This window comes from Pogoniulus pusillus, chromosome Z (assembly GCF_015220805.1).
Source record: "Pogoniulus pusillus isolate bPogPus1 chromosome Z, bPogPus1.pri, whole genome shotgun sequence".
Taxonomy (NCBI): Eukaryota; Metazoa; Chordata; class Aves; order Piciformes; family Lybiidae; genus Pogoniulus; species Pogoniulus pusillus.
The window spans coordinates 47,151,742-47,178,011 of NC_087309.1; the positions used below are offsets into that span (position 1 = coordinate 47,151,742).

General features: G+C 38.1%; 1 protein-coding gene across 2 annotated transcripts in view; it reads left to right on the top strand.

The window, feature by feature from the left end:
- Positions 1-26,270, top strand: part of ERBIN (erbb2 interacting protein) — a 121,634-nt gene that overhangs the window by 83,528 nt on the left and 11,836 nt on the right. The window contains exons 9-21 of one of the 2 annotated variants that reach the window (XM_064140884.1): positions 780-854; positions 2,266-2,410; positions 3,889-3,961; positions 7,356-7,485; positions 7,850-7,965; positions 9,124-9,193; positions 10,201-10,300; positions 11,317-11,438; positions 12,288-12,458; positions 13,201-13,383; positions 15,574-15,688; positions 16,752-16,935; positions 17,741-19,259. In XM_064140884.1, coding sequence (XP_063996954.1) covers positions 780-854; positions 2,266-2,410; positions 3,889-3,961; positions 7,356-7,485; positions 7,850-7,965; positions 9,124-9,193; positions 10,201-10,300; positions 11,317-11,438; positions 12,288-12,458; positions 13,201-13,383; positions 15,574-15,688; positions 16,752-16,935; positions 17,741-19,259 — 3,003 coding nt within the window. Of the gene's footprint in view, positions 1-779; positions 855-2,265; positions 2,411-3,888; positions 4,050-7,355; positions 7,486-7,849; positions 7,966-9,123; positions 9,194-10,200; positions 10,301-11,316; positions 11,439-12,287; positions 12,459-13,200; positions 13,384-15,573; positions 15,689-16,751; positions 16,936-17,740; positions 19,260-26,270 lie in introns of those variants that run through there. The other variant, XM_064140883.1, reaches the window with a different exon arrangement.

The following is a 26,270-nucleotide window of genomic DNA, read 5'->3' on the forward strand; positions in this document are numbered from 1 at the left end:
GTAGTTGTTAAGCTGCAGTAGCAGTTGCTTTGTATTACTTTCTCAAGAAGAAAGTTTTAATAAGAAAGTATATGCAACTTGGATAAAGTTGCCATAAAGTGATCTTTCCCTACCAAGATACTTCTAATGAGTAGTAATGGAAGCACAGTCCTGCAGCTCACTTTACCCATCAATTGCTTGTTTAATGCAGATGTACACTTCGTTGCTAGAAAATGAAACTTTGTCTCCACGTTCCCCAAAACCACAAAGTAACTGTGCATTTTGAAAAACTGCTCTGCCCGGGGAGGTGGTGGAGTCGCTTCAAGGCAAGGTTGGATGTGGCGCTTGGTGCCATGGTCTAGCCTTGAGCTCTGTGCTAAAGGGTTGGACTCGACGATCTATGAGGTCTCTTCCAGCCTTGGTGATACTGCGATACTGTGGGATACTGTGTGAATTGATGGAATTTGAGTTTTTAGGCCTCCTCTATGAAGCAGGAAATTGCACCCATAGCATTTATTTATTGTGTGCTCCAGTTCAAAAGTAGTACTTCTCCAGAAAAAAAAACCAGCAAACCCCCAAACCAACAGTTTCTGTAGGGATTTAGTGCTGTGATCAAAAGCTTAAGCGATTTTTGTGTATCTAGTATATATTTACATTGCAAAAAGTGAATTACCAGAGTTTGGTCTAGTAAAAAACAAAAATATGTAATAGCTCTAACATGTATAGATAAATCACTGAATTTGATTCTGCCTTTCAGTGTTTTTTATATGAAGTTTCTTAAAAATTACTTCCTTTTACAGCCTGAAGTACTTGAACAACTGAGTGGGTTAAAGGAATTTTGGATGGATGGTAATAGACTTACGCTTATTCCAGGGGTAAGATCTCTTACTGTGTTAAACATTTTATGTTTTAATTTAGAGGTATTTGTTTTCTCAGCAGTTGTGTATGTTAAAGTTGCTATGTAGTTTTAATGTTACTTGAAGCCAAGAGGCTAAGTGCCACATAAATGTTTAGCTTTGGATTTGACACTGATCATGAGAGCTGGGTACACATCTTTTCTTTCACTTGAAAGTTAAATACCTCTCATACAAAAAATCTTTTTCCAATTCTGTATAAGGGTCAAAATTCTGGATTCAGTCTTTGACTGACTTTTGAGTTGACTGATCCTTCCAAAAAGAATGTATTTTCTTACACAGCATGTTTTGTGAAATTTTACTGATCACAGCTGTAAAGCAAGCAATGCCTGTTCAGATGCCATCTATAGAGGGAGAATAGCCTTTTCCTGAAAAAACATTCTGTTGACTTTGAGTTCCTGGCATCACTTAGAATTATGTGGGGTCCAGACTGAACTGTTTATTACAATACTTGTGAACTTGTGCTTATATCCTAGTAAAATAGTAAACAAGGATTTGAAATCTTAAAATCGATAGCAAACTTGTGACATGAGGCTTTCTTGTCTGATCAGTAATCTTCCCTGCTGTCCTTCCTCACTTTAGCTAATTCTTCCATGAATAGTTAAGTGAATGTATTAAACATTTCTACTTCACAGTAAAATTTATTTTTATGAAAGCGATTCTATCATCCATGGGCTGCCCAGGGAGGTGGTAGAGTCACTGTCCCTGGAAGTGTTCAAGAAAAGACTGGATGAGGCACTTAGTGCTATGGTCTAGTTGACTGGATAGGGCTGGGTGCTAGGTTAGACTGGATGATCTTGGAGGTCTCTTCCAACCTGGTTAATTCTATGATTCTGTGATCCCTGTGAAGATTTTGGTAGTGTGCAAAAGTCATCAAACTTCTTACTGTGTCATGTGGAAAGGTGATACAAACTTCTATTTTATTCAGTTTAGTTCACTGCAGTTAGAGTTTCATTGTTGTTACTTTAGAGGTTAAATAGGATGGAGTTTTACAAAAAAGACATTAAAAGACTTCTCTGGAACCTGGTGATCTCCTTAGGTAATCTGTCCGTGTCCGAGTTCTGTTCTAAAGCTTCGGTTACTTGAGTCAGAATAACTGATCAAATTGATGAATTTTTAGCAGGATAACTACAGAGACCTGCAGAATTACTGCAATATGTGTATGCATGTGGAAGAACATCAGCTGTGTATATCTGCACAAAATATTTCATTATATAGATGAGATACTTTGCATAAAATTGCATTTCAGCACTATAAATAGGCTTTCCCTTCCTCTGGCATTACACTTGAGAGGCTGTTGTCAAATCTGCTAGATTTTTGTTTGTTTGTTTGTTTGAAGTTTCTAGAATTAATTATTTTATTGTGCTTTTAGTTTATAGGCACTTTGAAGCAACTGGCCTACTTGGATGTTTCTAAAAACAACATCGAAGTAGTTGAAGAAGGTATTTCAGGTTGTGAAAGCCTGCAAGATCTACTGCTATCCAGTAATTCACTTCAGCAACTGCCAGAGTCTATTGGTTTGTATTTTCAATCAATTGGTGTTCTTAAAATGCTTGTAGTTTAGACACACAGAATAACTGAGGGGGCAAATGGCATCTTAAATCTAAATGTACATTGATCAAAAGTGCTAATTTTTTGATAAAGCTGTAATGCATAGTGTCGTGGAGGCAGGAAATTAATGTGTCCAAGTCAGGAGTTGTAAAAATAGAATTATTTTATTTTCCTGAAAACTCTGCCCCCAAACTATATACAGAACTAGTTTAGGTTTATTTGCAGGCTCAATTCAATCAGGAAAAGTCTTCACAGGATGCTAGGGGTAAATTTAGAGATTTAGGAAGACAGGAAATGGAAAAGGCTAAGCTACAAAACCAGCTTTGACCCCACTAAAAATTTGGCTGAGCAGAGAATTCAGGGACCAGCAGGCTTTACTCACATGAGGTGAGATAGGAAATTGGAGGTGATCCCTTGCTGGATTTCTCTGCAGCTCGGCTGCCTTCTGGTGCTGCAAGCAATATTCAATTGTGGATCCAAACAATAAAAGTCAAGGCGAGTGGAAAAGCCACCAAACTCAGAAGTGTCTTCAGACTTCTTCCATGAGTGCAGTGGTTGTGGAATGATGCTTGCCTCAGCAGTGTCAGAGGGGAGCCAAACTATTAGCGTTTTCCCAGCCGTGATAGCAACCAGGAAGTCAGTTGGTCTGAAAGTAGCTGGGTCTGGGTGCTCTCTCAAATGGACCCCAAGACTTGCCAAGCTTTCACGTTTGCACAGAATGGTGCAAAAGTTGGGGACCATCCAAATGCAGGTATGGTGCAAAAAACTGAGAACCATGTAAAAGGGTAGGAGCCGTCCAAAAGCAGGGATGGTCTTTCAAGGTGTGAACCTGTCCTGTCAGGAGCTCTGTCAAGGTGGGAACTCTTCCAAGATGGGAGTCTCGCACCTTTTCCCTTGCTCTATTTCTGCTTTTCTAGATAGAGTTTCCATTTGCCGTTTTATGCTGGACATGAAGAACCCATCCAACCAGTAGCTTGATTCCAGTGTGGGCTTCCACATGGGTCAGTACATGTGTGGAGAAAGGCACCTTTTGCTGTTTCCCCTTCAAGCCTGCAGCGAGGGGAGGAAAGCAGTTTTTGCACCACCTTCTCTTCCCCATTCAAACCCTCAGAGGTGGAGGTGGGGGGGGAGAACGAAAGAATTTGGAGTGCTCTACAACACTTAGGTGGATAATAAAATTTATATTTGCATTGGAATACTCTTGACTTCATACAGTACATTATAAATGGCTGAGAAACTGATAATTACAGAGTAAAAAGAAGCTTGCTTTTTTTCCCCCTCCTCCAACCTATGACTGGCTTCTTTCTTTAGATAGCCCTATAGGTATGTCAGAGAATACAGAAGATGTAGGGGTGTGCCCATACTTTTTCTTCCCCTGAGTTTTAATTTAAGCTCAGTGAAATTCAAGTGTCATGTTTTTATTTACTGTTCCACTTTATTACAGGTTCCCTGAAGAAGGTAACAACCCTTAAAATCGATGAAAACCAGTTGATGTATTTGCCTGACTCTATAGGAGGGTAGGTCTTTCACCTGAATGCCAAGTTGGATTGCTCTTATGCACACTTTTCTGTAACAGTAACTCCTCTTTTACATCTTCACTTAATTTCTTCCACATTGTAATGTCTTAACAAAATTGGGAGCAAATGCCTTCATATTTTACATCTGTTTTGCAGCATATATGTTAACAAAAGAATATTCACCTCTTCTTCCGGAGGTTTTTGATGTTTGGTGGTTGTTTTTTTTAAACTTGGTGTTTGTAAAATCATTTTGGCTGAATAAGAAGACCTTCAAGATTGAGCCAAACCATTATCTAACTTTACCAACTCTGGTGCTAAACCATGCCCCTTAATACCTCATCTATGGATCTTTTAAATGTTTCAAGGATGGGGATTCAACACCTTTCTGGGGATCCTATTCCAGTGTTTGACACCCCTTCCAGTGAAGAAGTTATTTTTAACACCCAATGTAAGCCTCCCCTGGTGCAATGCAAGGCCACTTCCTATTACCGTATTTGTTACTGGGTAGATGAGACTGCCACTCATGTCACCACAACCTCCTTTCAAGAAGCTGTAGAGAGCAGGGTCTCTCTCAGTCTCCTGTTCTCTGGAATTAAACCCTAGTTTCCTCAGCTGCTTTTCATGAGACCTGTTATCCATAACCTTCACTAGCTTTGTTGCCATTCTCTGGACCCACTCCAGCACTTCAGTGTTTTTCTTGTAGTAAGGGCCCCAACACTGAACACAGTGCTCAAGGTGTGCACTCAGCAGTGCAGAGTAGGAGACAATCACTTCCCTTGCCCTGCTGGCCAACTATTCCTACAGACCATGATGCTTTGGCCACCTGGGTACACTGCTGGCTCATGTCCAGACAGTTGTTGATCAACAACTTCAGGTTTTTCTCTGCTGGGCAGCTTTCCAGCCACTCTTCCCCAAGCCTGTAGTATCACATTGGGTTATTGTGACCTATGTACAGGACCTGGTACTTGACCTTGTTGGATTCAGTAGGTAAACTCAAGAAAAGTGGGTTGGATGATTGGACCATGTGGTAGATTGGTAACTGTCTCAACAACAGAGTTCATAGAGTTGTGATCAGTGGCGCAGCATCCAGTGGGAAGCCTGTATCCAGTGGTGTTCCCCAGGGATCAGTACTGGGTCCAGTTTTGTTCAGTGTCTTCATCAGTGACCTAGGTGATGGCAAGTTTGCTGGTGATACAAAACAGGGGGTGGTGACTGACACCTGTCAGTCTGTGCTGCCATCCATTGAGATCTGGACAGGCTGGAGAGTTGGGTAAAGGCAAAGCTCATGGCGTTCAACCAGGACAAGTGAAGAATCCTGTATCTGGGAAGGAATAACACCAGGCACCAGTACAGACTAGGGATGGTCCTGCTGGAAAGCATCTCCATGGAGAAAGACCTTGAACTCCTAGTGGACATCAGGTTATCCATGGGGCAGCAATGTGCCCTTGGTGGCCAAGAGAGCCAGCACCATGCTGAGGTACAGTAACAAATGTGTCAGGCAGACCCTGGTACGTTCTTCTTCCCCTCTACTTGGTCCTAGTGAGACCACACCTCAAACACTGTTTCCAGTTCTGGGATTCCCAGTTCAAGAGAGATGGGGATCTGCTGGACAGAGTCTAACAGAGAACTACAAGGATGACTGCGGGACTAGAACATCTCTCCTGTGAAGTAACATGGAGAAACCTGGGGTTTAGTCCTGAGAAGATAAGGCTTAGAGAGTATCTTATCAATGCCTGGAAATAGCTGAGGGGTAGGTGTCAAGATGAATGTAATGGTCTCTTTTTGGTGGTGCCTAGTGATAGGACAAGGAACAGTGATACAAGTTTGAGCATAGAAGGTTTCACTTGAACTTGGAGGAGGAACTTCTTCATGGTGAGGATGACAGAGCACTGGAACAGATTGCCCAATGAAGTTGTAGAGTCTTCTTCTCTGGAGGCTTTCAAAACCAGCCTGGATCTGTTCCTGTGTGGCCTGCCCTAAGTGATCCTGCATTAGCAGAATGGTTGGACTCAATCATCTCTGGAGGTCCCTTCCAACTCCTAACTTTCTGTGATTCTTCAATCACATAACATTTGCCTCGGCATATCCAGGTCCTTCTGTAGAGCCTGTCTACCCTCAAGCAGACCAACACTCCCTCCCAGCTTGCTGTCACCTGCACACTTACTGAAGGAGCACTCAATCTTCTCATCCAGGTTACTGATCAAGATGTTAAGGAGAACTGGCCCCAGTACTGAACCCTGGGGAAGACATTGTGTTCAGCAATTTAATTCTTGCAAATTATAGCAAAAACACTTTAAAATAAAAAGATTTGCAAACATAGGGTATTTGCATGCTCCTATTATAATTCATGTAGGTTATTTTTTTAATTGTCAAAATTGATAAAATACTTTTTGTTTGCCAGATTCTTATATTTGCTGTCTCTAACTTCTGAAATTCTTTCCGGGTTCAGAAACTGCACTTACCTCTTTTTTGGCCATGATCTATCCCATTCAGAATGTTTTCCATGCTTTGCACTGGCACATTTGCATGTGGTACTGAAATACCTGTTTTCACTAAACATGCTTTTATGAGGACAGTCTAAAGATCCAAAAAGTAAACACAATTCCCATTCCCCCTCCCAAAAAGGCAAAGCCTCAAGTGTCCAGTTCTGGGCCCCTCAATTCAAGAGAGATGCTGAGGTGCTGGAACGTGTCCAGAGAAGGGCAACAAAGCTGGTGAAAGGCTTGGAACACAAACCCTATGAGGAGATGCTGAGGGAGCTGGGATTGTTTAGCCTAGAGAAGAGGAGGCCTCAGAGGTGACCTCATTGCTGTCTACAACTTCCTGAAGGGACATTGTAGCCAGGTGAGGGGGTGGCCTCTTCTCCCAGGCAACCAGCAATAGAACAAGGGGACACAGTCTCAAGTTGTGCCAGGGTAGGTATAGGCTGGATGTTAGGAGGAAGTTCTTCACAGAGAGAGTGATTGGCATTGGAATGGGCTGCCCAGGGAGGTGGTGGAGGCACCGTCCCTGGGGGTGTTCAAGAAAAGCCTGGATGAGGCACTCGGTGCCATGGTCTAGTTGATTGGATAGGGCTGGGGGATAGGTTGGACTGGATGATCTTGGAGGTCTCTTCCAACCTGATTGATTTTATGATTCTATGAAAACAAGCTACAAATCAATCAACTAACCAACAAACAAAAAAGTCCCAAAAAACCTTTGAACTCAAATTTCCTTGGATTTCAGAATGTGGTTTTAATTTGAATTTGGGCTTTGTAATTGACAGTATAATTAGTTTATATTAATTGATAGTTTATAGATTTATAGGTAATTTTATTAATATAATTAAAATTGAAATATTCAATTAACACGAGATGAGTTTAGGCTGTATAATTGTTTCTGGGGACTTTTGCAGGTTAATATCACTAGAGGAACTGGACTGTAGTTTCAATGAGATTGAAACGCTGCCTTCGTCTGTTGGGCAACTCTCTAATATAAGGACATTTGCTGCAGATCATAATTTTTTAACACAGCTGCCATCAGAGGTATGTATTTAAGTACAAAGCTGAACAGTGAAGTTTTAAATATGTTTTATATAACAGCTGTACAACTGTGTAACAGAATAATTCTTCAGTGGAGTTTTTTGCTGTATATTTTTAGAGGAGGATGTGTATACAAATATGCAGGTTTTCAGGTAATGACATTCTGGGTGTTTTTTTTTAAGCAAGACTTTGGAATTTGTTGCTAGTGTATTGAAACTAAATGCTTAATATGTAAGAAGTAACCTATTTATGCTATGCAGACAAATAGTTATAATAGTAATTGTTTTAAAACAGTCAAAAATGGCATATTTAGTGTTGTGAAGATTAATTAGTTCTTTGGTTGGTTGTTTTGTTTGTTTTTTCCCAGATTGGAAACTGGAAGCATGTAACAGTGTTGTTTCTGCATTCTAACAAGCTTGAATTTCTCCCTGAAGAAATGGGTGATATGCAAAAATTGAAAGTCATCAATCTGAGTGACAATAGGTTTGTGAATACATTTATTAATGTGAAATTTGTATAAAATGCAATAATGTAGAGGTATTGCTGTGACTATATTACACCGTCTTGTATTGCATGCAGCATAGAAACTAACTGAGATGTGTGTATTTAATGTGTTGGTGTTGCATTCTGGGTCTTCCAGTTCCATTGTATTAAACCATCTTTATTTTAGTGGCACGTGCATTGAAGCACAGCTTTAATACATTCACAATTGTTAGCATGTATTTTTCTGGGGAATTACTTTGGTTATTTTCATAAAACTTTGGATTCTTAAAAGTTATGGGCTTCCTTACTTAAAAGTTAATAGCTTCCTGTATCGAGAATGGAGGACAAAAACAGTATCATAGTGTAAAGCACTTGAGTGTTCTGGGGAAGGGAGGGAAAAAAGAGTTGAGTTTTGTTGGAGCTAGTCGTTAAAAAACTGACAAAACATTTCTTACTTGGGAACTGCCATTTTGTAGAACAGAAATTGATTGGGAGAGATGAGAAAAGACTGGATGAGGCACTTAGTGCCATGGTCTAGTTGACTGGCTGGGGCTGGGTGATAGGTTGGACTGGATGAGCTTGGAGGTCTCTTCTGACCTGGTTGATTCTGTGATTCTATTCTAAATGTTGAATGCACTTGCTCCTTCCTGTTCTGCCAGTCTGACTTCTACATACTCCATCTGTAGCTTGATTTATCCATTAATGCCAGAGCTTCCATTTTCCAGGGCATCTCCTTTCCCACCCATGTATCTGTGGGAATAACAATTTTTCAAATGTAGCACTTTTCTCTTAATTGGCATGTATGTATATTGAAAGATGAAATACTCAGGATTCAAATTAATTCAGGTTAATTATTATCAAAATAGTATTGTAGCCACTGTACTGAGTTAACTTCAAGTTATACTGTTACATTTTTAAGCTACTTGCTAAATGGGGCAGAAACATGGGGGTTTGCATTTGAGTGTCTGGAATTCTTTTAATTCCAGGTTTAGCTTCACATCTAAATTAAATGCTTTGCCTCTCAACTGTGAGCAGTTACTCGTTTAGCTCTGTCTGTAAATGTCCTTTGAAAAATTTTTGCAGGCTAATGTAGGATTGTTTCTTCACAGTCTTAACAGTATTGCTAAATGGACTTACATAAATTCTTGTGATTTACAGACTGAAGAATTTGCCATTTACATTTACAAAACTGCAACAGCTGACTGCTATGTGGCTATCAGACAATCAGGTAAACTTGTTTAAAATAGAAAATAGATGATTGTTGATTTTATTCCTAATGGAATTGACAAGTAGAGAGACATCTGTGCTTAACATCTCCTAAATAATGACACCTGCTACTGTATATGTACATCACTACGTGACATTACTGTGTCAGTTCTCCTGAAAGAACTAACACTGAGCCTATTTGTCTTTGGTTACATATATACTTCCAGTGAAGTTCTGTCCTGTTAGGAAACACAATTTAACAGACATTGTTTTTTTTTTTTTTAATTTTAGTTTTCCTTTGTTCAGATTTGTTTACACAAGAGAGTTAGTGCTTGACAGACTAGTATGTTAACATGTGGCATGCTGTTTGTTCCACAGCTCTACCGCTGAGGATCTTAGTATGCCCAGTTTCCTTCAGCTAGTTTTCTTAACACGCTTTTTGAACTCTGTGACTTCTGTGACTGTCCAACTTTCAAGCTATTAAAGAGTAACTAGTGCTTGTGGCTTCTATTTTTGCTCTGTTGAAGCCCTCTGTACAATGTTAATTTCCTGAATGGCAGTAAGTTGCAGAGGGCTGCCAGAAAACCACTAGCTACAGAGGTAGTACAGTACAGGCACTTCTATTAATACAGTAGTTTAAAGAATCCTCAGCCCTTTTTATAAGAAGTGGAGGATATCAAGTAGAAGATTGTTCTCCTTACGTGATTGAAGCTTTAAATGCACATTCTAAATCAGCCTGCTTTGGGATAGTGTTCAGTCCTCACAAGAAACTGGGTTATTTTTTCAATATCCAGTGTTTGCTTTTCTCTCATAGTGGTTAGTGAGTTTCAGTTCTCAGTCAAAGGCAGTCATCAAAGGACAGATGTTAATAACTTCAATTTTGTGAAAATTACTCAGAGGAGAAATGGTTTAATATACAAAGCAGATTGATTTTCAGAGTAATGGGGCAGTCATGCTCTGCAATATGTAGATCATATTTGTTTTGAAAATGCATTTTCATAAAGTTCTGTTCTTTCATTTGCTTCCTAGTCTAAACCACTTATTCCTCTTCAAAAAGAAGCTGACCTCGACACACAGAAAACAGTGCTTACTAATTACATGTTTCCCCAGCAACCAAGGACCGAGGATGGTAAGAATTTCAGAAATGTCCTGTCCATTTTTAACATTTCAAATTGTAAAAATTTATTACCAAATTCTTTCTTCTTTTTTTTTTTTTTTTTTTTTTTTTTTTTTGACCAGGGACAGTTTCAGTGATGGCAAAGGCTATTAGAATGTTTTTAAATGTATTAACTTTTAAAATTTACTCAGTAAGTGCAGAGTAACATAGCCTAATGCACTTGTTGAGAGCTTTTTTTCCTTCTTTTTTCCTGGTAAAAAAAATAGTTAGTACCAACATGTCTTAGAACTGCTAGAGAAGGATATACATTTCCTGGGGTAGTGGTGGCAGATTTCTAAGATAATTTATCATGTTGTACAGAACCTGGCTGGTGTAACATAGAGCATGGTGTTGTGCTAGAATGACAGTGGATACCCAAAAGATTGTTTTTATCTCTTGTAAAATTAAGCAAGTTCCTGTCATTCGTATAAATGGTACAAAATTACATGTTTACCTGAAGTCTTAGACGATTTAGGTTTTTTTGAGGATTAGTAATACTGCAGGGCTTTGACACTAGGTCATTTTTACTCCTTGTTTGTAAATTTTCCTTGAGTAAAATCAAGGGAATGCTCTTATGTCCTTAACGACACCACTTCACTGAAATCAGGCTATATAAATCTGTGGAACTTTAGTCTACATTTATAGATAACACTAGTTCCGTACTTATATGCATATTTATTTGTGAATAGAAATACTTCACAGGAGACACTTCTGCAGAAAATGTTCAAATGCCAGTGTTAAGGCTAGTGTCACAGCTATGCAGATTATGTTTTCTACCTTACAGATGGGGATTTTACTGCTAAGAAAATAGAACTAAGTTCATGAAGTGGTGGCAGTGTAACTTCACTGGTCTTCAGTTACTGTTACTGCTAGTCTCTTGTTTCAGAACGCCTACAAAAAGCATACTGCTCCTCCTAAAGAGAAAGAAAAAGAGGATTTTAATTTTACATAATGTATTCTGTTCTTATGAGTGTCTCTTTGTTTTTTAGTTATGTTCATATCTGATAATGAAAGTTTCAATCCATCTTTGTGGGAGGAACAGCGTAAACAGCGTGCTCAGGTGGCATTTGAGTGTGATGAAGACAAAGATGAGAGAGAGGCACCGCCTCGGGTCAGCATTTAATGGATTTTTAAAAAATTATTATTTGATGTTTCTTTCCCTATTGACTCCATGTGTGAATCCTATCATTTTCCTTACTTTGTCTGTGAATTGGACTTTGCTGAATAAATTACATCTTTGTTTATTAATTAAGAGAACTTAACAGGATAAAACACCCTGGGTTTTGGAGTGGTTTAGGTTGGGTTTTTTTTTGGCTAGATAATTTAAAGTGGAGCACAAGGGAAGAACTCGTTATTGATTTAAATTATTATAGGACATAACTAGGAGATTACCTGACTTGGTGGTGCCATGGAAAAGGGATAGTGGGGAAACAACGATTAATTCTGATTTTCTTTTGTGTAAATTGCAGCTATCTGCATCAGCGTAGGTAAATGTGAACAGCAAAATGGAGGCCACAGAATCATCAGAGTTGGAAGTGACCTCAAAGGTCATCCAGTTCCACCCCCACCCCGCCATTGGCAGGGACACCTCACACTAGATCAGGTTACTCAGCACCGTCCAGCCTGGCCTTAAAAACCTCCAGGGATGGTGCTTCTGCCACCTCCCTGAACCTTCTGTGCCATTGTGTCACTGTCCTCGTGGTGAAGAAATTTTTCTTAACGTCCAATCTGAATATACCCACTTTTAGTTTTGCTCTATTCTCCCTAGTCCTATCACTCAACACCCTTAAAAAGTCCATCACCAGCTTTCTTGTAGGCCACAATAGGGTTTCCTCAGAGCTTTCTCTTCTCCAGACTGAATAAACCCAATTCTCTCAGTGTGTCCTAATTGTTTTAAGGTTGATGTTTTAATTATGGCATTTAAATTAATGTATCCTATTACTGCTTTTTTCTTTTAAAGGAAGGCAACCTGAAGAGATACCCAACTCCATATCCTGATGAACTGAAGAATATGGTTAAAACAGTCCAGACAATTGTACACAGGCTAAAGGATGAAGAGTCTACTGAAGATGCCAACAAGGAGGCAAAACGAGAAGGCCAGACAGTTTCTGTAAAAGATGTGGGGGTGAAGGTTAGAGATATTCTCTTTTGGTTTTGAATGAACTTCCAAAGATTAGTATCATTGATTGCTTTTAATTATTTCTTCCTCCCCACTAGTGTCAGCAAGAATAATTTTCAGATTCAAGAACAGAATTTACCTTTTCATGAACTAAAGTCTGGCTTACAGTAATAATTTTCCTCTGACACTAAGAGCAAGGGATGTGATATTTCTCAGGCAACAACAAACTATGTATATCTTAAGAAGCTGGCTGCATTGCTTCTTACCATCCTCTGACCCTCTTTTATCTGCCAGATAACTTCACAATGAAACTCAGAACAATCTCCAGGGATCTTATTGCTGCGCTCATGACTGAAGGTTTTACAGGATAAGTTTGGAAGGCAGACGTAGCAAGTTAGCACAGAAGACAGCAGTCTCCAATAGTCTGATGAGGCATAGTAGATGGTAGGACTTTTGTTAATGTAGATATGTCATTGTAGATACTCTTGACTTTTTTTATTTTTTTCTCTATTTTTAATCTGGAAATGTAATCTTTCAAATTTACTCCAATAAGGGGAATAGTCAAAATGAGTGGTAAAGGAAGGTAGGGGCCATAGGTAACTCTGTGATCTGCAGACATTTCTCTGCATTTGATACCTACTTAAATTAAGTTATGATTTCAAATATCAGATTATATTTTGGTAGACTATAGAAGTTAAATAGTATTAATTGAAAATATTTCAGATTTTTTGTGCTCACATTCTTAATCCTGTAGACTTTGGAAGCTGCTACAATAAAAAACAAAGCAGACGAGAGAAAGCAATATTCAGCAGGAAGCTCTCTGCAGAAGTCTACTGAACCAGAAGCTGAGCACAGCACCACAAATTCAGAGATGACCACAGTTGTTAAAACCTTGCAAAATGCAAAAACAATTGTCAACCATGAAGACATGCTCGAGGTATGACATTGTGATGAACACCACAGCAGTAAAAGTATTATGCTGGTGTTGTACTGAGTTTGCTACTCTGTGAGATGAAAAATTGTGTTGGTAATAGGAGAAAATTACTATCCCTAAGTGCTTTGAATACAGGTGGTTGGTAATACAGCATTTTTCTCACTTTGGATTTTATTAAGTAAAAGTTGAAGTAGCTAATAAAAAGTTGGTGATGAAAGGTACAAGAACCATAAATCAAACTTGATTAGAAGTTGACCTAAGTTTCAAACTATGAAGACTCCAAAATTTCCAGGTTTTGCTTGGTTGTCAGTTCTTCATTAAATAGTTATCACTGAAATGACAAAATACCTGATTCATGGGACCAATCAAAACTTGTCTATCCAAATGACTGTGCACTTGCATTTCAAGTGAAAAATGAAAGGTGGGTTTAAATATATTTATTCCTCTGTGTTTATTAGTGAGATATCATGAGTATGAATTATGTTGTATTATTAAATGTCAGAGGTTTTAAACTTCTAAACTCTTTGTACATCTCTCTGACAAACACTATGTGTTTGTTCATATAGATTATTTCAGATTTATGATAAATATTGAACTTGGCATTTAATCAATTGCCAGTCACAAACCTGTGAAATGCTTTTTTTCTTTCATAGTTTCACAGGCAGATTATTTTTGCCTCTGTTTTGTAAACTGTGGAGCATGCATGCACCATACTTTTGCTCAAGTGGTGATGTGACAAGCAATTACCTTACAAGCTGTTTCCTTGCTGATGATAATGTTTTGATATTTTTCTTTAGTTTAAAAACGTAATTTCAGATAATCATATCAGTTGTCTGACAATAGTGACAACAGTTCTTTGTAGCTGGCTGTATACTAGCATGTAAACGAGGTAGCAATGCGTAGTTAGGTCAGGGATCACAAAGTCCTTACTTCATGTAATAACCTTATGTTATAAGCTCTGTTGCATTTGAATCCAGATGGATAGACCTAGCATGTGTAATTTTTTTATTTCAACAATTCATACACTTGTTGTGTGTCACATCCAAGAGGAAAATCAGTGTCGCAGCGTTCTGATTGTGGAGAAAAACAGATTGGTTTTTGGTTTGTTTAGGGATTTTTGGGGCTTTTTTTGTCGGCTTGTTTTTTACATCTCAGTCAGGTTTCTCCTCCTTGCAGTCCAAAGAAGTGATTAGTATGATGGAGAAGGTGATGCCTCAATAAGTTCCCCACATAAAATGTTCTGAAACTTGTAAGAAAAAGTGAACATTGATAGACTGTTTTGGTAATCTGCAGTATTTGTAATGGGAAGCATGTTTACTAGAAAGAATTTACCACTTTATAGAAGGAAGGACTGCTTTTCTTTCAAAATATAACTAGAAATAATCAGTCTTGTGAAAGTGGTAGCAATATAGAACAGGAAGTGGGATACTGAGTCAGTCTCATAGCTGTTCTTGCAGCATCTTTGTCAGTTAACCTGTTTCTTAAGTGCACTGAACTCCATTCATTAGTTAGCAACCAGCAATGTCTAGCTTGGATGTATTCACTTTATTCCTGTGGTACTGTTCTTGAAGTTATTTAACTTTCCTTCTTTTGGAATTTACTCACAATCTAATTTTTAAAATAGAAACCAAAGCTGCACTTGCTGGCTTTTTGCTGGAGTAGTCAAGTCAAATTCATTTAGTCTTTTCCTATGGCAGAGCTTGTCATTCATATAATTGTCTTGGTCATGCTAATCTGTAGCTGTTCCAGTTCAAGGTCACTTCTGCAAAAAACGGTACCCAGTTGCTTATTCTGGGGTGTTTGCTGATTCAGTAGTAACTTGCTGACTTGAAGTCAGCTGGAAGTTCTCTCCAGTGGTATTGGAAAGGCTGTACCTGCTTGATCCAAGTAGATTGTTGCAGATGAAGTTTCTAGTTTGAGTGGTGCTCCCATTGAGTTCATCAGTGACAATGCAAGTCTGCATCTGCTGCTTCTTAAAGATAATTCAGTGGCAAATATTACAAAATTCAGCTGACTTGCAGTAAAAATGCCCTGTGTAGCTGATCTGTCTTCCCTGTGTCATGTCTCTTGGTTGTTCTATTTTTTTTCTCCCTTGTTGTTCACTGGGTGACAACTTAGGTACATTTACTTCACATTTATTGTATTCTTTATAAAATGCACAACATAAAGCTGTTGTTTTTTTTCTTTTACCAGGAGTCAGAAGAACTCTCCTCTGATGAAGAGATGAAAATGGCTGAAATGCGACCACCGCTGATAGAAACCTCCATAAACCAACCAAAAGTGGTGGCTCTTAGCAATAACAAGAAAGGTTAGATGCCATAAAAAGCAATAAAAGTCTGCATGATTCTGATAATTCAAAACTGCTAGTTGCCCCTTCGACAGTAGATGTAATTTGTGTGTTTTAAAAGAAAGATGGGACCAATTCTCTCGTGAGGCAATGAAAGCAGGAAAAAAACCCATCTCTTTAAGATCTTATGCTTGTGTATGTGTTAGAGTAACTTGTGTTGGCATCCTGATTTTCCTGATAATTTTCATCAGTTTAAAAGCAGAGGGGGGAAAGAGGATAAATGTTCTGAAGACTGTTAGCTTGAACACACTCTTGATATGCTTAAGAAATGGATTGCAGAAAATGTTACTTATTTACTTTAGAAATACTCCATATTTCATCCCTTCCTCAGATTCTTTGGGACTATTGCAAATACAGGCACCAATATCACTTGTTCAAATCTCTTAGAGTAGCTCTCGTCTCTTTCTGAGGATTAAGAATAAACTTGTGGCAACTCTCTCCAGAGTCATGGAATCATAGAATCCATCTGGGTTGGAAGAGACCTCTAAAGGTCATCTGGTCCAACCACCCTTCAGTGAGCAGGGACATGCTCCAATAGATCAGGTCATCCACAACTCTTATCAAGTCTCACCTTGATTGTCTCTAAGAATGGGACCTCAACCACCTCTTTGGGCAACCCGTTCCTGTTTCTTCTTTCCCCTAGCAGGAGACTTCAGGACATTGTTCTTTACTACCTAAATTTTATATTCTCTGAGAGGTACTTTTGGTCTGGGTAACTATTTCCTTAAGAGGGAGTAATGACTCAGATAAAACAATTTAAAATTTGGAGAGCAAATTATATTTTGCTTTGAATGTTGTCCTAGTCCAATACTTTCCAGGTCTTTTCTGGCCATTAGGTATACAAGAGTGAGTTTAGTAGGAATGAAGGAAAACCATATGGAGGTAGCTGGAAGAGTTTCCTGAGGATCACATGCAGGACATGCAAGAATAAGGGGCAATGCTGAAACACCATAAAGTACATACATTACTTGGTTTTGAAAAAGATGTAGGTGTCTGTGACTAAACTGGCAATTTTTGGTTTCAGATAATTCAAAAGATGCTGATTCCTTATCAGATGAAGCTACCCACAATAGCAATCAAAATAACAGCAATTGTTCCTCTCCTTCTCGGATGTCAGATTCTGTTTCCTTAAATACTGAGAGTAGCCAAGATATTTCTCTCTGTTCTCCAGACAAGGAAACACATGCTGCTGTTCTAGCCAAGATCAGGTTTGTATGATACTATATAACACTGAGCAAATATATAACTGAAAAACGTTACTTAATCTTTCATGTTTTGTGTCCATTCCTGTAGTTTGTACTTCATTAAATAATTTAATAATTGTAAAATAAGGCTGAAAAAATGAGTAGTTATCTAAAAAAGAAAACAAACCAAAAACCAAACCAATAAAATTCAGAGGCTAATTTGTTGTAGCATAGAAGACATTATTTGTTTTAATAATCGGATGTAACAACTTTGTATTTAGAATTTGTTATCCCTGCAAAATAGTTCAGCACACCATTTTAAAAAGCTCTGGTTTTGTTTACACAATTAGTTTGACTGCTAACATTAGCTTACAAATACTTTTAGAAACTAAAAGAATGGGCTCAGAAAGAATGGGCTCAAAAAGAATGAGCTCCCAGGTTGCTAACTCCTTGTTAGAAGGTGCCATTTAAAAAAAAAAAATTGTTGATAGGTGAAAGATCTTTTCCCAAAAATTGTCATGGAATTTACAAGTATTTGATTAATAAAACAAGGTATTGTCACTTGGAATTTTTTTACACTTTTAAAATGTCTTTAATAATTTCTATTTACTTTAAACAAACTTCTTTTACCACATTGACCCAACTGTGGCCTCTGTGTAATACGTTTCCGTAAGACAGCAGATCATGCATCTGGTTGTATGCTGGTTTTTGTCTTCTTGTGTGCACAGTATGGCCAATGCTGCATGTTGTTAATTTTTTTTCTGAAATAATTCTTAAATGAATGCTGGTTCATTTTGGAAGTTCTTTTAAGAGCCATCCTTATTTGCAGGCGAGAAGATGAAAACTTGAATAATCTTTTGCAAAATGGAAGTGAATCAAATGCTACAATGGAAGAAAATGTGCAAGAGAAGGTTACTAATTTGCCTGCATATGAACTGACCATTGAAGAAAGATTTGGCCTGATGGGAAAAGGCGTTGATCTGAGCACTCCTGCAGAGGAGTCACACAAATTAGACCAAATAAACATGAATATTAATGAACTAGTTAGTGAAGAAGCAGTGCCAGTCCCCGTAGAAAGATTACAAACACAGGAAATAGTTTCAGCAAAGGGCTTGTTGAATAACAATACAAAAGAAAAAAGTGAGCACTTGGAAAATGGAAATAAATATCCAATAAATAAAGTAAACGGACATCCTGAGGAAACAGTACAGTCGTCTAGTAAAGACAAACTGATGAGAAGCACTACAGTTGATAGTGATTCTGCTGAGCTGTCTGCTTCTAGGAGCACTGAAGATTTGTCCCCACAGAGAAGCGGTCCTGTGATGAAATCTCACAGCATCACCAGTGTGGACACTGGTGGTCTGAAAATCTATGATATCATCAATGAGAATAGATCTCAACAGCCAAACTCGGTAGTAAAATCAGCACCTGATAGTGCGGATGGAAAAAACATAGTCCGGAGTAAATCTGCTACCCTTCTATATGACCAGCCTTTGCAAGTTTTCCCTGAGTCATCATCATCATCATCTGATTTAGGGTCTTCTGTGAAAACTGTAATGAAGTTTGACTCAAACCACAACCCTGAAGGTGTTAACGTAGTGAGAGGATCAGTGATGAGTGGTGCGCAGATGTTTTGCACTCCGCAGTACAATATTCAGTATAGCAGCAGTGCAACAGCAAAAGACACCTTATGGCCCCAGAAACAAAACACCCAAGCAGAACAAGGAAGTTTACCTCCCTCATGTCTGTTTAGGTCTGACAGTACAGAAGCTCCCAGCTATGTAAAGCATTCTGCCAATATGAATTTCTCCAATCATAACAATGTCCGAGCCAGTGCTGTGTATAACACTCACCAGCGGATGGCTGGGAGACATGCAGATATGTGGGCTGTTCCACCAAATGATAGACTGCTCCCAGGAGCAAGCAGGCACACACTTCAAAGGCAGAGTAGTGTGTCTTCTGCAGCCTCTGTAAATGTTGGGGATACTGGACCTTCGAGACGAACCCAGGTTCCTGAAGGGGATTATTTAACATACAGAGATCTGCATTCAATGGGAAGAGCTCCACCAGTAATGTCTGGGCAGCAGAGACCTCTTTCTGCTAGGACATACAGCATGGATGGTCCAAATGTGCCCCGACCACAGAGTGCTCGGCCGTCAGTGAATGAAATACCAGAAAGAACTATGTCAGTCAGTGACTTCAATTACTCGCGGACTAGCCCTTCAAAGAGATCAAACCCAAGAGTTAACTCTGAACACTCCTTATTAGACCCTCCAGGAAAAAGTAAAGTCCCTCATGACTGGAGGGAACAGGTGCTGCGACATATTGAGGCAAAAAAACTAGAAAAGGTAAAAATGACAATTTTTAAACTTTTCTACCTTTCTGTTTTATGAATGTGGAATAAGCTGCATACTATTGCGTTTTGAGTTGCTTTTAATCATCTGGGAAAATGTACTTCTGATAAACACACTTGCAAGGAATAATTGAGGAAGTCACATAATAGAATATAAATGAACTTTTCTCCCTGTTGTTTTCATGTCATAATTGCCAGCTACTTTAGAGTACATTACGTGTATCGTAGTGACCTCCTGAATTACAAGGACAGCTTTTTCAGGCCAGGAAATTTTTATTGTAGCACTGTATTCATGTTCTACTAAAATACTCCCTTACACTTCTTGGTCTTTCTGTTCAGTCTTTTTAGCCCCCATTTCTTCCCTTTAAAAACAAGAAAAATAAAATGGGTAAAAAATCTATGTGGAGATACAGGTCTACAGCTTCAGTTGATGAAGAATTCAAAAGCCATAATTATCATGCATTTGCCTCCAAGCCAGTTGTCTTTTGAAGTTGGGTAGCTGACAGATCATTGAATGAATTTATTGCTGTAAGATGAGAACACTTAAAAATCTTGTTCATTTCAGGAAATCACAGGAGGTTTTGACAGAATTAGAGATAATGAACAGGATTCTTTATGTCATCAGGAATTTGAGCTGGTCTGTAGAGCTGAACAATTATATCTCTTCAAAGAATTTTAGTAGAGATTGGCAGAGCCTAGCTATGCTGTCCAGCTAAAACAGTTCAAAATAGAATCACTACAATGCCATTAATCTGATGGTGTTTCCTTGGAGGGGAAGTGTTTAGAGCAGCGAAAATGCATGTTGATTATGCCAGCTAGATAGATTTTCTGGTTTAGTTTCTTTTGGAGGGCTATAGTTTGGCTTATAATTATTTTGCTACATAGTTCACTATCTGTAATATCTAAAGAAATTTCTTTGGAAATGGTTGGGAGAGTTACTTTTAACTGTTTTTCTTTGCAAATCCAAGTATTTGGAAGGAGTTGTTGTTCTGTTCTAAGTTGAGTAGCTCTTAATGATAGAAAGGGATATGGGGTTCGTTTTGTCAGGGAGCCTGCACAACATCTGCCTTGTTCTTCTGATCCAGCTTGAATCACAAAATATTTTAAGGCTTTCACAGTACTGTACTGTGTAGCATGGGGACCTTTTGTCCCACAGATTGGTCACAATCGTTAACATGTTCCAACCCTAATAAAAGATGCATTCTCTGGTCTTCCATTCTGCTGGATATGTTTATCAAACCTTACAGGAGACGGCAAAGAAGCAGAAACCCCCAGCAATGCCTGAATGCAAAGCGATACAAAACTTTAGTGCATTGCTAGTGCGGTTTGTCCATATCCCATGCTAGTATCATCCACGTTTGACTTGTAAGGAACAGTGTTTAATATACAAGTGATGTCTGTTCTGGTACTTCTGCAGTACTTCACTGAAGTGAAATTAATTGCCTGACCTGATTCTCTTTATATTTGACCATACTTTTTATTATGCTTCATAAGTAAGCCTTCATATTTATTTTCTCCTAAAAGGATATGGAGTCTTAGCTTTGCTGCAATATACATGTATTATGTGTGTGTTTCTTTTTTTCTAGCCTCAAAGCATTTAAAAATAGCTTTTACTTATCAATCTCAGACTTATTTACGAGTTTAAATGTGAATGTGCATAAAATTGTACTTGATACTCTCTGGGATATGACTAACTTTAAAAAACAAAGGCTAAACTGGAAAATGCAGATATGATCCTATATGGCAGCTGGCAAATATGATAATGTGCAAATGATAGAAATGTACTGAGTATTTCTTCATTCTTTTAGAATAACGGTTTCACGATTTCTCTTTAATTAAAAATTAGCTGGACTGGGCAGGGTAGGGGAGTTTAGCTGTGAACCAGACTTCAGAAGTGCTTTTAAATCTGAAAATAATTTCAGTTAATGACAGAACTCATTCAGAGAACAAGTTAAATTACAGAGCTTGTTTAAGGAACATTTATTGTTTTGACAAAGCTTTCATGGATTTAAAATGGTGTTTCTTTTTTTTTTAAAAGCATAAGACACAGCAGTGACAGAAACAGGTATACAGAATTAAGTATTATGATGAATATTTAATGGTATTGCTTTTGCTGTGACTCTTCTGAGTCTGTTACTGAAATTAATCCTGTTAGTTACAAATACACTGTACTTAACTAAGAGAGAGGGCATAATGGTTTTTGCAGGATTGGTTTTGTTGAGGCTTTTGGTTCGTTGTTTTTTGCTGGGGATTTTTTTTGTTTGTTGTTTTGAAGGGGTGGTGTTTATTTTGTTGGAGTGTTTTTGGTGGTGGTGGTGGTTTGGAGTTGTTTTGCTAAACCCCTCAAGTACCTGTTTATTTTGGGTTTATAGAATTTAATAACCAGAGGGAGAAAGAGAAGGAGGAGGTTGTACAATGTCTGTTGGACAAATTGAAGAAGCTAGTTCCTGGTAACTAACTTTTTCTACCTGATATAGTTAGGGAAAGGGAAAAAAAACCAGCCAACTTTTAAGAGTTTAATTTACATGAGGAGAGATACAAAGTAGCTTTCAGTCCAGAAAAAAATTCTTAACCATGGGTTCCAGACAAGTGATGAGCATTTATAATGACTTTGACAAGCTGTAAGGGGTATACACCAATCAACTGAAGGAAGATGAGGAAAGTTTGATACCATTTGTAAACAGAAATGTTGTATATATTCAGGAGACACAATTTGCTTGCCTGGTGCAAAGCACGCTTTATTCTGGGCTAGAGACAAGAGATTATTTAGATGTCAAGGTGCTCTCTAGTGGCTATATATGTAAGCTGTAGGGAAGCACATAGTCAATTCTGCCCCGTGGCCAACAGGGCAGGGCACAGGTGGCTTTCCAGGGGCAGCAATGTTTTCTGCATTCACACATTTCAGTGGGACTTGCCAATTCTACTACCTGCAGCAGTCTTCTGTAGTAGTTTTGTTGAGTTCTCATTTAAGAATTTAAACTGAAAATAGTCTGTGTGAAAAACATGAGCATCACACTGATTTTATTGTGTCATAGAGGATTTCCCCATCCAGAAAGTGGAACAGTAAATACCTGCAACAGTTACCTGCGAATATCTGTTACATTTCGATGTGCTGCACAGGCAGAAATAGTTACTGGACCTCACTCTGTCCTTTCCTTACATGTGTATATTTTCTTCTTTTGTTGTGGATCTCTTGGAGGGTTCATCAGGTGCATGCTTGTTTTCAATTATAGTTTCACCAGGAATCAAGTAATTTTGTTTTTTAATCTGTTTTACCTACTATTTATCTAAAATGGCAGAGCATTCAGGGAAGAGGTCATAAAGTTTGATTCCTGCTTTTCACTTGAAAATTGGAAACTGGTGGCTTTATTCTCCAAGTTGGCAGTGTGTTAAAGGAAAAAAAGGTAGAAGTGTTTCAGTGCAATTGTTTTGTTATTGGTAAAAAAATGCAGTTTTAATCAAAGCTTGCAAGTCGTTCTTGAGTTAATATTTTTGGCCTCAGATTTTCTCCAAATTAAGCTTGCTTCGGTGGTTCTATGCACACACACAATTTGTTGCTGAAGTGATTGTAAGAACAGAGCCTGAAGAGCATGTTGACAATGGAGAACGCAACCCATTCAGCAGCTGTTAGTTGTAAATGTTTATTTCAACCTGTTTGGTGGGTATTTTCCTCCCACTTCAGATGGACTGCTGAACCATAGAAGTGTTATAATGGTATTTTGTAGAGTTCACACCTCAGTACAAAAAGCTTGAAACATTTATTTTAGGCAATTCAAGTGTTCCAGAATACCTTCAGCAAACTTTTAGTGAAAGTCTATTACAGGTATGTCAAGGTGGGAATGGAAAGTGAGAGGATTTCTAGATACATAATACAGCTTGAAAGGATAACTCATGTCCACCTTTAGCTGGCAATTAATTCCAAGTACTAATAAATGAATAAATAATTAGGCTAATTCAGCTTAGCAGTTATGGCTGTAAGTGGGGTGCACGGCCTTGCTGTCTGCAGGTACTTGAATTTTATTTGTTCCTGTTCCATAACAAACTTTCATGGACTGTTGTGACAGGTGACAGACTCCATCATGTCTTAAAATAATGACAGTATTATTCAATAGCAATTGCCCTGTTTATTGTCTTGCTTACCTAAGCAAATGTGTTAAGGCACTTCAATTCCCAAAAGACACCCTTTTGAATGCTGAAGTTTTCCTCTTGCAAGCTGCAAGATAGGAAATGTTCTGACTCCTAGAAAGTCAGAATAAATTTAAGTATACCCAAAATAATGCTACAAGCTGGCTGCATCTAAACTGATTCCTTTAAAGGCTGGTTTTGACTACAAATTGCGATTTGATATGCTGATCCTTTTTAATTTGTACTTTGTGTATGGCCATTTTTTGCTAGATGTATTGTACACCCTAAGAAATTTAGTCGGGAATGAAAGAGAGGTTTACAATGACATTGGTGATGATTGCATCTATGATTGTGACTAATGCAGAATTCTAAGTAATAAGAGCTTCATTGAAAATCAGTGTCTATTGTTAAGCTCTTAATTGTGAAAGCAAAGAGTTACTAAAGCTGAATAGAAGTTAATTGGTGCCATCTTTCTAAGTCTACAATTGACCTTTTTTAGGTGTTAACAATCAGAGATCAAAGAACCTAAATGACGACACGCTTCTCACAATAATCACCGAGCTATCTACAGATTTTTTTTCTGCCCACAAACTGAACTGAAATGGGGAGGGCTTTGAAAACCAAGTAGAATTTTCCAGCTGTGAGGTCACTTAGGTACAGGCAGATTCACTCCAAACATACTCTTTGCTTACTTCCTCATCCATTCCAAGCTCAAACTGCAAAGCTTAAGACAAACTATTTAGGTAGTAAACATTAGCTACAATGTGAAGAACTGAGCAGGTTGCACCTCCCAGGAGTGGTGTACTCTGTTGAATAACTGATTTATAGTAAACTTAGCTTTTGTAAAAATACAGTGGAATATCATATGTGTGTTGATTAATGTGTATTGGTTTAGAGTAACCAAAATGACATTTCTCAAGCCTTAAATACTTGAGTTACCATTCTGCAGGCTGTTAATGCCCTAAGACACTTGAGTAAATTAGGTGGAGATTGGAGTTGATACTTATAATTAAATAATATTTAATCTGAAGTTCAGATCATATGTTTATTCCAAAATATTTTTTTAATTAAATTGGAATAAAAATCAGGGGATTTAATGCCATTGGCATATTCAGATTTCTGAAAATGTCTTCTCTGGTGCACCAATCTTCAGAAATATCACTAGGAAATACAAAAGCTTCATAGAGAAGTAAAATTAAGAGGAGCATTGTTCACCTACTAGATGCTGCAGTTTCTCTCTTCCAAACTAAAATTAGATAAATTAAAAATACTTCCCAGATTTGCCATTAGGGATCTCTTCTTGTCTTAAACTAACAGTTTCTTACAACTCCATGTAATTTTTTTAAGAGTTTTAATTTAAAGGAAACAACAATTGCAGTACTGATATGCTGTGCTCAGTGTTGAGAAGGAGAAAAATTATGTTTGCAGAACTTCTCATGTCTTTTCTACTTCAGTTGCAGAATAATTTTTTCTACTTATGAAAAGGAGATTTTATGAACCATTGACTACAGCTACTCTCAGGCGATGTAATTATCTTGAAGCTCACTAAACTGAGTTAATTGAAATCTTAATTCATGATGGACAAGTTTGTAACCCCACAGATTTTAGGAATATTTTGACTTCTGTTGAAGATCTGACTTATAGATAGTGCAACTCGAGATTTAAACTGCTGTTACTTAGTGATGGTCTCTTTGCATCCAAGTAGACTGTCTTAGGGTGTTCATATTTGATTTAGGGATGTTCATAGTAAAGTAGTTTGCTATAGACACTTGCAGAAGGCAACCTGCTAGTCTCACCGTGTATTCCTTGTATTTTTATCTGTCTTGCCACTTATATCTCTCCTACAAGAGGGAGAAACACAGGACCCTCTGAGAGGAGCCTCCTGTACTCTTGATTTGGGGAGTTGCCTGTACAAGTAGGAGAAGAAAGCTACCTGCCTAATTATAGAGGCTATTTTGAGAAGAGTTTTAAGGTGGTGTTTTAGGTACTTAGAAGATAAGGGAAACTTAGAGCTTGGCAGTTTCGTCTGAGTGTTTGGCTTGAAACTTAGACAAGCAGCAATGAATGTTTAGTAAAGAGGGACTTGAATGCTGAATACAGTCTTTCCCTCACAAGATGGAGAATGCCTCTGGAGACTCGAGTGGAGGCTTTAAATCCACTGACCACAAAACACTGTTGGTGGCCTCCTATGCTGTCAAGTTGACAGGTTATCCAAGAGCCTTGGCCCAGAAAAGCTCAGTGTTGTCAGTAAATACTATTTTCCAAAGGAAGTTCCAATGACTACTACCAGAGCACCTGGGGAGTATGAATATGCTGAGGGATATGAGTTTGATTACTAAACTAGTTTTAATTCCACAACACAGAATTAGCATGAAAGAGTAAATGTCTGCTCAAGGACTAGTGACTGTTTTAAAAATCAAATTGCTGTATGTAGTCAACAGAAAAGCATTAAAATATATGAAGAGTTATTGCAGTATCTTAGGTATGTTGAACTTCTTTGTTGACTTTTTTCCTTTTTTTTTTAAACGGGAAAAACTAGACATAAAAAAAAACCCCAAATGCAATACAACAAGACACAAACCAAACAAACTGAACTAAAACAAATCCACAAAACTGTTGCATTTGCTGGATTGTAATCTTTACTTTGATCATGTTTTTTTCATGGGTCTTTCCTTTTGAAGGTAGGCTTATTTCACTTATTGGGTAGCACATGGAGGATTTTCATTCTATTCTTTTGTGGAGTCTTTGTTTTGTTTTGGTGTTACAACTACGCAAGTCTATGGTTGCAAGACTGTCTACTGTGTTCTTTCTGAAGTCATTCTTTCTGTATCTTTCTTTGCCAGTATTGCAGAGGTCTAGTTTGCAAGGTGATGACACACAA